The sequence below is a fragment of the Phalacrocorax aristotelis genome, chromosome 13, assembly GCF_949628215.1.
Source record: "Phalacrocorax aristotelis chromosome 13, bGulAri2.1, whole genome shotgun sequence".
Taxonomy (NCBI): Eukaryota; Metazoa; Chordata; class Aves; order Suliformes; family Phalacrocoracidae; genus Phalacrocorax; species Phalacrocorax aristotelis.
Window position 1 is genome coordinate 16813562 of NC_134288.1, and position 17062 is coordinate 16830623.

Below are 17062 nucleotides of genomic sequence, written 5' to 3' on the forward strand. Positions count from 1 at the left end.
GGAACCTGCGATCTGCCAGTCCAGATGGGATTAGAAATCACTGTCACGTACGAAACGTCTGGCTCTCAATGAAATTATCTTTGAGGGGTAGGTTTATAAAGACACTTTCAACACACGTAGGAGAGGAGTAGAAAAGGGGCTGTATGTAACTGTACAGCTGAGATCAAATTCAATTATAACTGAGAAACCTACATTTGAAGTGTCTTCAGTGAACCCACAGTGAATCCAGGCCCTCAGCAAGCACCGCGCTGGTTACTCAGCCTCTTCAACACGAGTTTATTGACTTCTGCAGACTGATTACTACTCAGGCCACATTTTTCAAAAGCAGAAGGTGGCACACCACCGTGCAGATGCCACTGCCTGCCTGGCAGACACATCTCTAAATTACCACGGCCACTCGCCCTGACGGGATGGTTGTGCAGGCTGGCAGCACCACAGGGCCCGTTGCAGCACATTCCCCCCGTGTGTGCATGCAGATTGTGATAACCACGTGCACAGGCACAGCTAACCAGCAGTGGGAGTTTTTCTCCCCCCTGCATGGACCTCAGGCCTCTGCTTTTGAAAAACTGCTCACTTATGTCTTACGATGCATTCTTACCTAAATGGCAGAGAGAGAAGTAATTAAATTTAACAGAAACCAGGGCTTCCAAATGAAGATATAATTTTTGAAGCCACAGTTTCTATTACTTTTTATTACCTTTACCTATGTTTTATATGGCAAAGGGTCACGGAACAGATGCAGCTGCTAAACTGGGTGGCTTAGTAAATGAAGTCAGCTTCTGCAGAGAAAAGCAGAAGGAAGTTAGAAGACATGAGTGAATTCATTTTAGAAGCCAAATGAAGTTTTGAGTCACTGCTGACTCAGGTAAAACTCCAATTTAATACAACACTTCTAAAATATAACCTCTTCTAGATAAGGCACCAATGATCAACCCGTCAAACACACTCAGAAGAGAAAGGGGAAATTCTGAGTAACAGTACAAAAATGAATCATTATTCTGATAATGTTTTTGTTATTATCGTTGCAGATGAATGTGAAAGCTCTTAGGTCTCAATTAAGTTACCACAGCCAATAAAGACAAAAAGCAAAATCGAGGCAGACGCTTTCTGCCCAGACACCATGGTGATGGGCACAATAGAAACAAGGTAGATTTGATAGATGAACTAGACAGACATATCTAACTGTCCTCCAGTGCACTCATCTGTTTGACAGCCTGGAAACAGCAACATTACTGGGATTAAATGAAAATAGAAAATTGCATTTTCGCTGTAAAGTATACACAGAACTTTGCTATGTCAGTTTGTCTTTGTTAAAATAAACCGGGGCCTAACCACGTCCTCCCAGAGCCACCCAAAGCATACGAAGGTAAATGAAAGAGTAACCAAGACACAACCCACTGAAAGCCCTTACGTTGCTACCCTTTTACCCCAGGGTATTAGTGGAGCAATATGAATTGCACACTCTTTGAAGCATTAATTTTTCCTGAGCTCAAGGCCACTGAAAATGCTAAATTGCCCATCTTGCATTGCTGTCTTTGCACCATATTTCTTTTCTCCATGACTTCCAGCTACTTCACCTTTACAAGCTAGTCAAACAGTTTCTGTTCTGTGGTGCCTTTTATCCCCACTTTATTCTTTGAGAAAGCATAAGTAAACAGGTATCTTGGACATAAAAAATAAACAACAATAACTGAAGTGAATCTCCCCAGCGGTCTCTGGTCTAGGTCACAGATGTATTGGTGTGGCTTTTGCTTCAGCTCACAGACAAACACATGCATACACAATGACACACGGTTACCACTTGTGCTCACATTCAACAGCTCCATATTTACTTCTAGCGCCAGGATGTGTGCGCAAGTACAGAGCTAGATCTGGCAGCGTGCGATCTGGCAATCCCAGAGCCGGATCCTGCTCTTGCCCACCCCAGCTTCGACAGAAGTGCCGGCTGCAGCCCGGGGAGCTGCGCGACATCCCGGTGGTGTTGGGGGAACAGAATCCAGCTCCTTGTGACAGTTTTCCCCACACAACATCACAACCAGCCAAACACATTTGTAATCTACTGCAGCTGGTGTTTCTATAATTGATAGAGATATAAAAGCCCTTTTTGCTAAAGTTGTACTTTTGTACTTTTTTTTTTTCTTGGGGGAGTTGTGAGAAAGCAGCTACAAAAAGCAAGCTTTAAATCTCAGATAATGTAGCTCCCTTTAGAATCCCAAGCTTAAAGCAAGTAGTTACGAGTTTTAGCGATGTAAAAAACCGGAGCTAAAAACAAACATTTATTTTACTTGACGTAGCAAAACAGTGGATTAAAAAGTTAAATCAATGCGCCGTCTGAATGGTTCCTGCTGTAGCTGCAATTTCAAATGAAATAAGAATGTTATAAAAACTCGTGCATATTAGGCACATTTGGAAATGTCTCCTTGTAACTGTTCTTTAAGTGTTCTGTCTATGAGCACTAACAGGTCACCGCACAGGAAATGCAAAAATATGTTACATTTTAATCAGGGCATATAAAACACTGTCTAGAATGTTACATTGCCCTTGGGAATCTGTAGTAAGTAGGGGAACTTTTACAAAGTCCAGGTCACTCTCCCCATTACATCACTGTAAAAAAAGAAATTATTAGGTTAAGTTATATAGATGTCATGTATTAGACCTTTCCCAGTTGTAGGATGATGGCTAAGAGATGCTTATTTCCTTGGAGAAACTCATAATCACTCCCTTGTTCCCCTGTACATACTTTGTATATTGAAAATGGCGCATTTTAACCGAATCAAAATGTTTCCAAACAATTATAAAGAAAGAGGACAAATATAAAAATGAGGCTGTTCATACACTCACTCTAACAGCAAATTTCAGCACTTTACCCTAACGCAGGCACACACACACACAAATTGAAAACCCACCTGGCTATGCCTCATAGGTGATAAAAAATGAAAGAAGGGATTTTAGCAGAGATGTTTGGGAATGATTAAGGTAAAATGTCCCTAATCCAAAGAAGTGGAAACCCAGATGTTGATGGCATCATAACATCCCTCTGCCCCCACTGTAAATATTTCTCCAAATGATTTACCTCTGTTTAGCCCAAATCACAAGTTTATAAAATCTCTAATAAGCTCACAGAAACAGTGAAAGAGTAATGCAAGGGTGACTGTTTTCTAGATTAACATTCTCAGGATTTTAGTCATTTAATGTACCAATCTGGGAGGTGACAAAAAACCGTATAATATCCTGAAAGCGACCTGCTCCGCTCTTGCTGATCCTGGTGCAAGTTTTGTCACTGGCTTCCAGATAGAAAGGTTCAATCTTTATGAAAAATCTCCCATGGGGCAGCTAATAAAATAAAACCCCCTGCCCCAAGTAAAACAAAAGTCGGAGTCGCAAGGGCCCAGCGCCTGCCCTAGTAAGTGGCAGTTACTCACACAGCGACACATGGATCAGCCCTTTGCAATTTGCATGTTGCGGCATGAGAAGAGATCTCAGACTAACAGGCCCTCTTTATCTAAACAGATATCTGTGGTTGAAACTCCTGGCATTATTCTTTGTATTTTCTCCGAGCTGCTCGCTTTTGTACATCAGCTTCGTAACTGCCAGTAGTTTCCACCCTTTGTTGCTGCCTACCTGCAGCGTGACGCTCACCCAGGCCCCGCGCCCGCCCAGCCTGCTGACCAGGCAGCTCCGCAGCTCACCGCGCCCATACCTCCCGACTGCCCTACATACAGTAACACTATACATTCTATAGGGCTTCCACGAACCTCTCAGTGCGCTGCCAGAACCCTTCGATACTCCTGTTTAGTTCTTGCCAGCCAAGGCGCGGTCCCAAGCCTCGCTGCCCTCCAGACCCCAGCGGGGAATCAGGGTTTTCCTCCTTCCCATGGTGTTTCGCACCAGCCTCGCGACCGCTCCTGAACCACCCGCACAGCGCCTCAGGGACAGGACATCGCCACCACCATTTAACAGATGGGGGCGGGGGACACAGCTCTGGTGAATTTTAAGTTAATTTTTCTACTTTTCGCACACAGAAGAAGGTCCCCTGCGGCTGAGCGCCCATCTCACGAGCACCAGGCCGGGCCCCGCTGCGGCCTGCAGGCTCCGCAGGCTCTGCGCTCCCACCACAACCATGCAGACCCTACCTTCTTCCCCAGCTGAGGCAGGTTAATTCCCTGCACGCACCCCTCCCCTGCCTGCGATGAAGCCAGTCTTTTGAAAAAGCAAGATGAGGAAAGCCCTGCACATGTGGAACCACCTTTATTTCCACCCGGACTTAATCCGGACAGAAACCGTTAAGATGCATTCACTGCAAGAGCTAATGATGAACATCATGCTCTACGTTGAGCGGGCAATGGAGTCAAGTATACATTTTTACCACCGTTTTCTACAGATATTCAATAATTTTATGCTCTCTGCTCCTGTCCTTACCCCTGCTTGTCCATGTTCTGCATGCTAAATTTCCCTGCTTCCCATCTCAGGGCCTGGGCTCCAGCTAAATGCACAACACAGACCGCTTCCACGTTCTCCTTTGGCTGCTCAGACCCATCGCTGTCCCTGCAGCAGGGAAAGCAATTGTCCTACTTATCCCCAGCTAAAATGTATTTTAAGGGAATGTAATTGAAAAAGAGAAACCAAGACCAGAGCATGCGTGGTGGAGATGGCACGTCGGAGAATGCTGTGTCACCTTCTAAAAATTCTTTGGCAACAGCAACTTTCAGACTTTGTAAGTCAGTCAAATTTGGGTGGATTTCTCAGGGAAAGCAGAAGATATCTCTGAAAAATGTTCACGTCACTGCCAGAAAGCATAGTGGTCCCACAGTTTTGAAATAAACCCTGATGCATGTCTTTTAATTTTTTGCCAAACAACATCCTACCCTAAATTTCAGGAAGAATATTTTAAGAAAGAAAACACAGATTTTGACAATGGAAATGGTTGCTCTGAGCAGCTCAGAACTGAACACATTAAAACCAGTAGAAATCAAGCCTCTCAGCACAAAACCCCAAACAAATGGTATTATAGGAACTGTTGCGCCCATAATACAGATGTTATTGTTGCAGTGCCCGGGGCTATGCAGTACTCCAGCACCCATACAACAGTGCTCGCAAGGCCTCCATTGGTTTTCTGGTCTTTTCAAGATCTTCCCTGGGTTTCTTTCCCCTTTTTGTTATCCCACAGCTGAACTTTTACCGCATTAAATGGCTGCCAGGCAGGTGAAGGTGCTGAGCCCTGGGCAGCAGTGTTGACTACTTTTTCTGCCCCATCCACAGCACATTGCCTCTTCGGTTCAAACTATCCATCCAGCTAGAGGCATCATCAGACAAAAACAACACATAAAAAATCTATAATTCTGAACATGGAATAGGTTGATAACTTGGTCTGTGTTATTTCAGCTGTTTTTTCTCATGCACAAGTAAAACAATAACTGGCTACAAAACCCAGGTCTGAGTCCTTGATCCAGTCAGAGGGGCCCTTGGCCTTAAATTTCAGTGCAGACTTAAAAATTGCTAGGAACTCCTTTTTATTAATTGATTATTCAGCCTCTCATTCCTGATATACACTTTAATGATGTGCCCTTTAATTTTGGTCTGGTCTTTAAAACACAATTTCCTCAAATTCAATACCAAATCCATTTGTGGATCCAAAGTGTGAAATGAGGCCCTGTAATTTTGTCCAAGTGCTTTTTCAGTTACAAGGTATGTTTGAAAGACAAAATTGAAGGATTTTGCTATGTCAGGTGACATTTTGTTAGCTTTTGACAAGAGAAAATATTTAATAACCTCATTTTTCCCTAATCTGAATATTAGTTTAATTGTCACAAATAATTAAACGCTTATGAGTAAAAGACATCTTCAGACATTTTGACAATACATGTTAAGAGATGCTTTAAGGGAAATCTGCACAGATCGGCTTTTATTTGTTATGCTAAACGATGATGCATCCTGATTGCATTTGTTCCTTATTTGTGTGTGCAACAGGAGACGTACTGTGAATGATCTGTAAGGAATAAAATTACAGTATTTGACAGGCTAGGAAATGTCTGGGCAAGGATACAGGATAAGGGACCCTAAAAGGGCACTGTTTGTGGAGGGGCAATGGGGTAAGCCGCTCCCTTCAATCTAAGGCAATGAAAGGCGTCAACAACTAAATTACAGTTAATAGCAGTAAGAAATAAACATAAACTATGTGTACAAGGCTCAAGCTCAAGGACTTTGGACCACTACAAATATATATTATAATATCAATTATCAAAGAGAGACAAATTCCCATCCTGGAATTTGCATACGAACTCTAATAACCTACTATTCAGAAACAGAGGCAAGCATTAATTTCCACATGAAAAAGAGCCACGGGAGAGCTTCCCAAGTCCCCAGCTCCGGAGGAGAAAGCCCTACCTGGTGATTTGGCAACAAACGATCTGGCCTCTGTTCGAGAGGGTAGCAGGTGGTCGCCCAGGTATGGCAGATTAGCCCTATGTTATCTAAGATTTATCCTGAGTTCCTGTCAATATAATGGCTGAAACAACAGTTCCTGAAAGGTAATATAGTGAGATAATAAACATAAACAATCCTTAATGAATCCATAGGCTATTACTTGCATCATATTTCTTCTATAGGCAATACATACATCTCCACTTTAGAAAAACAATTCTGCCCTTGATCAAGGCTGTTTACACCAGAAAGGGAACTGCGGAAGGTCCATGGGAACTGCTCAGTGCTAAAAGCTTTGGAAAATTCAGGTGTCTTTTTAGATGCCCACGTAAGGATTTAGACTCTTAACATCAGAAGCCAACTTACAAAGATCAGAGGCTCAAACTTTATTACCAGAGATTTCCAACCACCTCTGGCAGTCTGGGAGGAGGAAAATGTGTATGTCCTGTTTAGTTACAACTAGACCAGGTTTTTCATACTTCTCAGGGCAATGCATTATATACCATGAGAAATACAAAGCTAGATCCCAGGTCTGACAGAGAAATGTAGAACATTACATGGGGGGAAAGTAACCGTAACCGAATTATTTGGTCCTGAAACTTAGCACTGACCAAAGATGCATCCAAGGATGTTTTAGGGAAGTTAAAGAACTTAAATTATTCTGCTTGAAACTATTGCCTAGTAGAGCTCCCTTGGCTTGTTAACAGAGCTAACAGAGCTCTGCTGTCTTTGACAATGAGTCCTCCCACTTTTGGGAGCTCCTGGACAAGAGCAAAGTGCCGCCTCCTCCGCCACGAGATGTTGCGCAAAAGGGATGCAGCTGCCCCTCGAGCTCCCCTCCAGGGCCGACCCCCTGGAGCCCCAGCTGGGCTGCTCCCCCTCCTCACCCCAGCTGCAGGCAGGGGATGCCCTGAGCCTCCAGCCTGGCTTTCTCCCCTGGAAGTGCGCCAACAATAGAAATGGGATCTAGTACCTAGAGCAGGGAATTAGGAGCAAATGCCATTTGACCTTGAGCAAATCAGCTAATACCTCCTGGCTTCAGTTTGCCTTATTGTAAAACAGGGAAAGATATTCTACTTCACTGGGGTTATTCTGAGGAGTGCATAGCATTAGTAAGAAAACCTTGGAAGAAAGGTGCTAAGTATGAAGAAATATCACCACACTGCCTAACAGAGCACACATGTATGAGCAGGAACCATGCAGATATTCAAAAGCACTAGAAAGCTTTTAATTTTTGTAGCATTTAATGCTAGATGATCAATATAACTACTTAGCTTCTTTCACCTTTCATATGTTAAGTTAATGCTATTTGTAGCATGCTTATAAATGTTATGACATGGCTGAAAGACACATAAAAAAATTAATTTGAGTAGACCAAGATGCCAGCTAGCGTAAGTTTATGTTTCTTTGATAGAAAACTGTCCATCATGAAAAGACCCAGCTCTTTTCTGTGAAGTCCACTCACGCTGCGGGAAGCAAATGAGTTCTTCCTGTATGTACAAAGAAAATCGCAGGCCTTATGAATTGTGGTGATGATTCCCAGTGTAATTCACACAAAATTATTTATATATGGAAAATCCAGAGAAAAATCTTTCTACCAAAAAATATTACCTCTGTCCAAGTGGAGGGCGAGGGATAGAAATGGGCTTGTTGTCTGCACATACCAAACTGCACCGATGTGCAGATTTTCATTCTCATCTCCTCTAAGCAGAGTTTGACTAGAAAAAAAACATCTTTGCTATTAAGGTATTCCAGAGAATTTAATTATTTTCATTAAAAACAAGAACTGTGTGCTGCTCCTTTTTCGATAGAAATTCTGCACTGATTCCACATAAACAGACCAAATATCACTTCAGCAAAGTTGCTCTGGGAATATTTAACAGCATTTTTTAAGTTATGGAAGCAATATTGAATGAGATTTACTACAATTTAAGATAAGTGGGTCTTAATTTTATATGAACAGAGAGACTTAAAAAGCAAGCAGAAAGAGTTCCGATTATATTGTGCTGGAATATTAGGCCTGTGCAAAATTGCCCCTTTTCTGTTTTACATGCATGAGTCTTTTGAGAGAGATGCAGGAAGGGCCAGAAAGCTCCTTAAAACTTTATTGCTCTTCATCTTTGTCAGGTGGGGATGTGTATAAGAAACAGCCTATTCTTCCCACTACGCAGTCCTTCCTGCAAGTTTTTTCTTCCTGTTTGACCTATCCATTTTAAGAGTTCCCCAAAATGGGAACGGAAGGGCTGATCTGGATTACTTTTCCCCATATACTCAGTAGTTTTGCTTTTCTATAGGTACCTAGAGCTAAGGATGCCTCCCATAGTCACTAGCATCGTGAGCAACTTTAATGAGCCTCAGTATCACTAGATGATAGCAGTTTACAGAACTCAGAAAGCAATAACATACAGCTATCATAGATACAAGCCATAGAGATGAAAGAAAGAAGTCAGCATCTCATTTGCATTAATACAATAAAAATACAGCATTAATGTTGCTAGTTGTAAATTTTTTTTCAATAAAGTTGAGACTGATTATGTCTGGAAAAAAGGCAGGCTGTGCATTCCTCATAGGTCTTGCAACTGTTTAGGCTTTAAAGAACAGTTTATTAACTTTCTCAATTTAATTGCCACTACAAACAATCTCCACAAAACTGCAACTGAAAGCCACTCCTCAAGAACCGATGGTCTGATTTCTCAAAACTGCTTTGTTTATAGCAATACAAATTCAGAGCTACGACTCACCTAACTGCGCTGCATCATTATCTTACGTATTTTGTTTAGTGGTATTATGTGTATAATTATATACGCAGACACATACACCACTTCATCATCAGAATAAGTCAGAAGTGATATTGCCAACCTTGTGCGTTAAAAAAATCACAATGCACGCCCTCAGAAATCATAAGACTAGCTGAAAATTTTGAGATGTTAAAAACAGTCACTTTGAGAATCACGGCATTTTTCTTCCGGCATAAGAACTCTTAGGCTGTGTGTTTTCAAGCTCCTTAGTTCTCCATGGCAAGGTGTTTAAAATAAATTTTCATTTTAAAATGCATCTTGGGCGCTTGCATGATCACCAGACTCCAGGAGCTGCGGGTTTAAAGAAAATAAACACCTTCGGTGTACACAACTCCAAACATCACAGGAGTTTTAACATTTGGGCAAATCTTGGCGGGATAATCAAATATTGCTCTAAACAACAGAACTTTGCAGCTCATATCAATAAGACTAGCACATCTCTCTCCCAGGCAGGCGTTTGTCTCTCCTTTTTGCAGGTATATATGTCTGCAAACCTGAAGAGGGTCTATTTCCAATACCTTTAGGACTGTTTGCTCTGTTTAACTGTGGAATTTTACCAGTGCTTGGGACCGACGGGTGCTGCATGTTACAAGCTCTGTATTCTTCACAATCTAATCTTGTCATTTTGAAGCTATTGTTGTGACTTTGTTTTTCCTAGGGCAAAGGGGGAAAACATTTCTTTTAAGGGAAACAAAGATACTCTTCATTTTTCTAAATGAAACACTTAATGCAACACTTAGATCACAAGACCAGTTTTTCCACTCCTTTTTGCCTGAAAAACCTCACAAGGTAATGGATGAAAAGCCAGCAACAGTTAAAGAGGGATGTGTAAATCTAATGGGAAACAGTGTGCTTCTATGATGCGTTTCTCCTTGAAACCTTAAAAAATACACCATTTGCTGTCAAGGTATTTCTGAGTCGCAGAAGCCGTTATTACAACATGGTAAAAATGACTCGGTGCCAAGATCCAACAGCCCCGAATGAGAGGTCACCTTAATGAGAAAGAACTGATTTTAGTCCCTAAAACTACACGGAACTTTTAGGCTTCCGATTTGCAAAACCGCCTTCATGCATTCGCTTGAGAGCTGCTGCTCGTGTGCACAACGTAACGCTGTACGTTAAAAAAGGGATTCTTAAAAAGACCGTATCATCTACTGGTATCAAGAAACAGCATTTGATAATTAACACAGAGAATGGAAACGTGTTTGAGAAGTGAAGTTAGCCGAGCAAGCAAAATATCTCAGTCGTACAGGCTTTAGAAAAGAATAGCATGCAACCATTAGTAACACACATTACAAGCAGAACTCTCCCTAGATTTAAGGCTTAATGGTAGAACCTGGTCCCTCTTCAGAGGCAAAATATTAGTAACGAAAACATGTATATTTAATTTCATAGCTAAACAGCCCAGTCTTACAAAGACAGTCTTTACACAGGCCAGTTACCCACTGAAGCAAAGTGCTGAGTAAGAGCTGCAGAACTGGACCCACTCTCATGTAAATTATTGTAATTAAATAGGTAATGAAAAATCACTGCTCTTGCACGAATGAAATGTAAGACTTCAGCTGAGAGTGTAATGTGTTTCCAATTGACTCCTGTATCAGATTCGGAGACAGATGAAAATGTCTCTCTGCTTGCATGAGCACGCTTTAGAGGTAAAACTTCACAAATATTTTCATTTTGCAGAGAAGAGGGAAAGGCAAAGGCTTATTTTAGCAGTAAAGTCAGTAGGAACCCCCTTTTTTAAGACATAGTATGGTACACACATGTCTCAAACTGAGAGGCATTAAACAGAATTTGAATTATTTTACTTTGCCTTTGCTAGTAATACGTCATCCGGTAGAAGGACCAGGCCTTACTCTCCCCTCCACTAGCTGACATGATATTTTTTTTACATTTGAGCTCTTAAGATCTGCACAATAGCTTAACACAATAAGTGTTTAGCCTCTGGTTCCAACTGTAATTGATAGAGTACAGTTCCATTCCCTCTGCTGCTGCTAAGTTGGGAATTGCAGCCACAGCAACTGACAGCTTTTTTTTTCCCCCACGAGTCTGGAGTTGCTCTCTGGGAGTGATGTCCTCATCGGGATGGGAAGTAAAATGAGGGGAGAAAGGCTCACCCTGGCCCAGCGCTACGGAGGAACTCCAGGGACCTCTTCTAGGGGAAACAGTTACTTGACCTGGGTGCTACTAACGAGAGCAAAAACCAGGAGGAAAAAGTGCCGGGAGGAAATACCAAAATCCTGCCGTTTCAAAGAAAATGGGCTTTTCAAATAGGGAAGCGCAGAAGAGGGAGAGCATTTCTGCAAAAGAATTTCTGAGGATCAATATGTTTTTAAAAGTGCTATAAAATTGCGTCATTTACTGATGGAAACATCTTTTCTATCACAGTCACAGGGGCTGAACTCCTGGTGAGCCCCACGCTTTACGTAGTGATAATATACTGTGCTTTGATATGTGAGAGTAAAATTGAAATAAGGAAAGAGTAACTAAAACAAACGTGATTCCATATTGTCCCATTCAGGTCTGAGTTTTGACATGGGAAAAAATTGCATAGCAGCTTCGGGCTTAGTAGCCGATTCCAGAATTCAACGCAGATGGCGACTAATTTTGGTGCCTCTATACTTGCAAAAGTACCTATTTTGGAATATATTTAATTAACCAGGATTTAAAGGCTCCTCTTGTTTGTGAACACCTTGCCTTTTTTGTCATCTGTCAGCATCGCGGTGTGCACAGTAACTGAAAGGTTCTGAGGCACGAGCTATTTAGGTGGTTTTGATGTGCACTTGCTTTTCTGGAGGATGTTTAAACAAAGCAGTGCTGCCATTTCTACAGTTTCATTCAGTCCTGCTTGCTTGGAACCTGCCTCTCTTGCCCCTGTGATAAAGGATACAAGTAATACTCGAAAAGCCACAGCGCTCTTGGTTATTAATACATGTATATATCGCTTCCTTTCATCGCAGAAATATACCTGTCGGACCTAGCCGGTCATTCAGTCTGCTCTCTGTAGACGCAGAATTTTACTTTCTAAATATGTTTCTGTTTTAAATAACCTTGTACTACTAAGGTGCGAACTGCAGCTTTAAAGTACTGACTGTAACCGTCTTCTCTTTGCTGCTCTGTGAGGACTCTTCCAAAAAGAAAACTGCGTTATTCTGCAGCTCCAACACACAAAATAAATGCGACCGATATCTGTTTCTGCTGTACTTTTCCAGAGCTTTGGTTCTTAGATAGCCTACTGGGGCTGGGAGAGAAAGCAAAGAAGAAATACAAAATTGCAGCCGGAAAAGGCGTTCAGTCCAGATCCCTCTTTGCAGGCTTTAAAAAAGCAAACTAGCAATTCATGATCGCAAAATAAAATATGCACATTTAAACAAGCTGCACGGGAAAGGAGAGTTTAATCCAGTGAAATTGTGTTTGAAAGCTATTTCATACCCCTAGGAATAAAATCTGAATAGCAATTCTGCTTTGCTCCCACCCTTTTTCCACCCTTCTGTTAATATATTACCATTTGTTATGGAATCGTTACAAGACTTCTGCCCCAGAGGTGGCTGCATTTCATTGAAGGATGAAGTACTTTCTGGGTCTGAGTCTCTTCTTACTCGCAGGAGCAGGCAGTACTCATTGCAACTGCACTGATGCTGCCAGTAAAGCTATTTTTGATTTGCACCTGAGCAAGAGAAGAATTAGGCCCACAGTTTGCAAAGCCCTTTGTGATTCATTTGGGTGAAAGCTACAACACAAATGCGTTGTTTATTGTAAACACAAGTATGATCCTAAAGCAGGCACTGATATGATGAGCTGTAACTAGCCTGCTTCAAGAATTATCGAAATGGAAATGACAATCTCAAAAAGGAAGGACGATTCAGAAAGATTCGGCCCTGGGAAGATCGCAATGCATTTGACATGGTTTCAGTGTTGATGTGAAATAAAGTGTCTCCAAAAGTGTAATTTGAGATCAAAAACGCCCATCATCAAACACAAACAGTGCCCCATTTATCCAGCTACATCACCCCGTTTCATTGCAGTGGTCTGTAATATATTTCTTAGGAATACAAGGCTTAAAATTAATAATAGAAAAGGACAAAATTGCCATGTATATTTCTCTGGATAGATTCTCATCTAGCAGCAGGACTTCACTTCTGATTCACTCACTGGTTCTCTCTAACCTTTACATTATTCATTAATCAAACTAGAAACCTGCTTTCAAAGTCAGTGCATGGTAGTAATTATTTACAGTTGTGCATAGTATTTAATTTGAAGCAACGACAAAAGCAGGCATGTCCAGAATCATAAGCCTTAGCATTTTTCTTCCGTTGGAGATGAACTATCTAAAGAAGCTAAAAGTTGCAAACTTCTCTTCAATATCTCTGCTGCCATCAAGACAAAATGCAGTGCAACTGATACCTTTGAACTTGTACCACTAAAAATAAATAAAAGGGAAAATTAAGGAGCATATAACGTATTAACTCCTTTAAATAAAAGGAATAAGAGGCTTTGCTCTCAGCCTTGATCAGTGATTCATTTCCTATTGCACAGTCTGTCTACTGTCACTCTGAGGTATTTTTCACCATACAAAACAGAACCTCAGTGCTATCCCTGAAAATGAAAGTCAGTTTTAAGTACTATATACAACAGGCACGTCTGCTCTTTGAAACCCCCCCTGCTCCCCGCTAACACACGAAGCCAACTTCAGAGCAGGAGGACTACTGCAAATGTATAAACCCACTTCAAACCCATTACGCTGGGTGGAACTGGACTGCATTTGCAGTATTTTGCTCACCTGAAACAACAGCGCTCTGAGGACAAATATAATCAAAGAAACGCACCGCTGAAGAGCGATGCACGTTTTATAATGAGAATAAGAAAGGACAGATGTGATTGTGGTCCTTCAAATTTCTACCTCGTCATAAGGATTCTCAAAAACACTGAAGCGTTCTGGATGAAAACATGTCTTACTGTATTCTCAGCAGGGAAATCCCAGGAAACAACAGCCTGGGCTTTGCTCGCAGAGATTTACTTACTCTGTAGCCTATGTTTCTAAAAAAGAGCAGGGTGCCCCTTCTACGAAAAGGCAGTACACGCATTCCAAGTGAAAATTCTACTTTAAAAACAAAATAGAATGAAGCCTCATACTCCTGACAGGGAGAAAAAAGGAGCAATTCTAGCACTGTCACTGTGATGATCAGCATCCATGAAAAAACAGCTATTTATCCTGCAAGTTGAAAACGTTAATGCCTTATTCTGATATCACCTCTTTGTGAATTAAACAATAATAGCAACTCATCAGAGAGTTCTTCCAAATACAGATACACACACACGCGCGCGCACACACGCATTTCTAGCTTGGCTGTTATGTATGGTTAAAGGGGATCTTTGCTTGCCAGGAATCACACCAGCAACCTGCATAGGTGCATTCATTGGTCACATCCCAAAGGCTCTGCCTGCACACCACTGTCCTACGCCTACACGGTACGGCAAAATATGTAAGTTTATAAAAGTTATGCGTGTCCCAGCTTCTCTGAGATAACGTTTACCTTTGAATGAATCCCAAGCACTACTTTCCAAAGTTTATTCAAGTATGGCACTAAACTTGCCCATACATTTTGTCCCACATATAATATGCTACACCCAGGAAATATTCAGAAGGGGGAGGAAAAATTAGTAAACCATTTGTGAATTAAAACCATAAAATATTAGTTTTCTTGAGAGAACTCATCTGATGAAGGGCACAAAGAAAAAAAAAAAAGAAGGGAAAAAACCCGCCTACATTAAAAGCCAAACAAGATAATAATTGTGCATGTCTGGCTAAGAGAATCTAGAGGGCAAGCCTTACGTCATTGGCACTTGGGTTACCATGGTGAGTGATTTATTGATATATATCAAGAATGAATAGATCAAAGGCAGCAAGATGACAGGTGATCAATCAAATGTCAAATCAAAGCTGGCAATCAACTGGAAAGCTGATTTTTCAGTGGGTGGGTCTGGCAGAAGAAAAATGAACTTCCATATTGCGCTTCCCAGAAACAAAACCCCACCACACTATTAAAAAAAAAAAATAAAAAGCAATCAAGCAGCCTGAAAGAAAACTCTTTGAAAAGATTTACTACACAGGCCCACTCGTCTGTTTCTTTTTCTTGGCCCCCAAAAGAAAAAGAACACCCTACAAACGACAAAACAAAACACTTCCAAAGTTGCAAACTATTTTCTTCTTCAGAAAAAAAAGAAAAAAAAAAAAAGAATAAATTGCAAAACCACTTGGCATGGGCAAATATATAAACTCGGCTACAAAACAAAAGGAGGATTTGATTTGAAAATGTGGATTGTCTTCTAACAGTCAGAACGTTTCATTTTATTTCCTGTTGCAATTTTCACCACTGATGATCAAAGGCTGAACTTCCCCACCGGGTTCATCAGCAGAGACAGTCCCTGTACTATTTCAGGCGTACACAAGGCACACACACACACACACACACACACACACCCGGCCAGCACCGCCACCAGAAACACGGCGAAATACGCGATTAAACACAGCGACCCACCTCGCGAAACGCGCGTTTTAAAAACAAAAACCGCCAGGAATGGGGGGGGGGGGGGGGGGGGAGGTCAGAAAATAATAATAAATTTAAAAAAAAAGGCTAGAGCGGGAAGCGAAGGGAAGGCTGCTTTCGGTTCGGTGGGGGCAAGGGGAGAAGGGGAGCCGAGGAGAAGAAAGTTGGGGGGAAAAGTTTGGCCGGGGCGGACGGGGAGCGGGTGGAAGGGGACAGACACACGGACAGCCCGTGTCAGAGCCCGGAGCCTGGCGGGAGGCACCAAAACCGGCTCCGCGGAGTTCGGGAGGGAGAGGGAGGGGGAGGGCGGTAAATAAATAAAGATTCAGCCCGGAAAAGCAAGGGTGACCCTAAATAATAATAAAGATGGGGGTTAGGATTGGAAGGAGTGGAGAGACAGAGGCTGTGTAAGTGGATGGCTTCTCCTTACCTGCAGCCCGTTTGGGTGCTTGCTGTTTCCTCCTTGGCATCGCTCTACTTTCTCCAATCTCACTTCTGTCCCCAGATCCGAGAGCCCTGAGACGCTCCTGAGCCGTGTTCCTCTGCCTCTGCCTCTGAGCTGCTCTCCCCGACACCCCCCCCCAGCCTCCCCTGCCCCCCGCCTTCCCACTCCACTGATAGGAACCTGCTTGGGGGTTATTTTATTTTAGAGATCTAGGTTTCTTTCTTTCTCTCGCTCTCTCTTTTTTTTTTTTTTTTTTTTTTTGGTTGGCTTTTTTTTTTTTAACTGTTGCAACACTTGCTTTGCTTTGATTCAAACATCCGAGCTCAGGAGCAAATGAAAGGCGCCCACAGTGCCAGAGAACGGTAATAAATAAATAACAAAATAGATATGTATATATTAAAAAAGGGAAAGAAAAAAAAAAAAAAGGCAGCTCTGGAAAGACTGTGGGGCTGGCTGCTTCCTCCCTTTCCTCTCCTCTCCTCTCCTCCTCCTCCTCCTCCTCCTCCTGCTGGCAGGGCTGTATGGCGGAGCGGTGCCCGGGCGTGCGGGGTGTGTGCGTGTGCGGAGCGCTGCAGGTTCCGTGCTGTCAGATGCCAGGCAGTGAGTGATGTGGGAGCGGGCGGGGAGGCGCGGGATGGGAGGAAATCTGGCACCCGCGGGCTCACGCACACACACTCACACGCGCGCACACACGCGCGCACACACGCGCACACACACGCGCACACACACACACGCACACACACGCGCACACACACAGGCAGGGCGAGGCGATGCCAGCAAACATCGATCCACTGAGCAAACTGAACATTAACAAACTCCTCCTCCGCGACCCGATGACAGGATGAAATTTA

General features: G+C 42.5%; 1 protein-coding gene across 2 annotated transcripts in view; it reads right to left on the reverse strand.

Moving 5' to 3' along the window:
* The window catches only part of TSHZ2 (teashirt zinc finger homeobox 2), a 234176-nt gene extending 217114 nt beyond the window's left edge, over positions 1 to 17062 (reverse strand). For both annotated transcript variants that reach the window (XM_075108960.1, XM_075108961.1), the window contains exon 1: positions 16197 to 17062. In XM_075108960.1, the coding sequence (XP_074965061.1) occupies positions 16197 to 16236 (40 nt within the window). In that variant the 5' untranslated portion in view covers positions 16237 to 17062. The remainder of the gene's footprint in view (positions 1 to 16196) is intronic.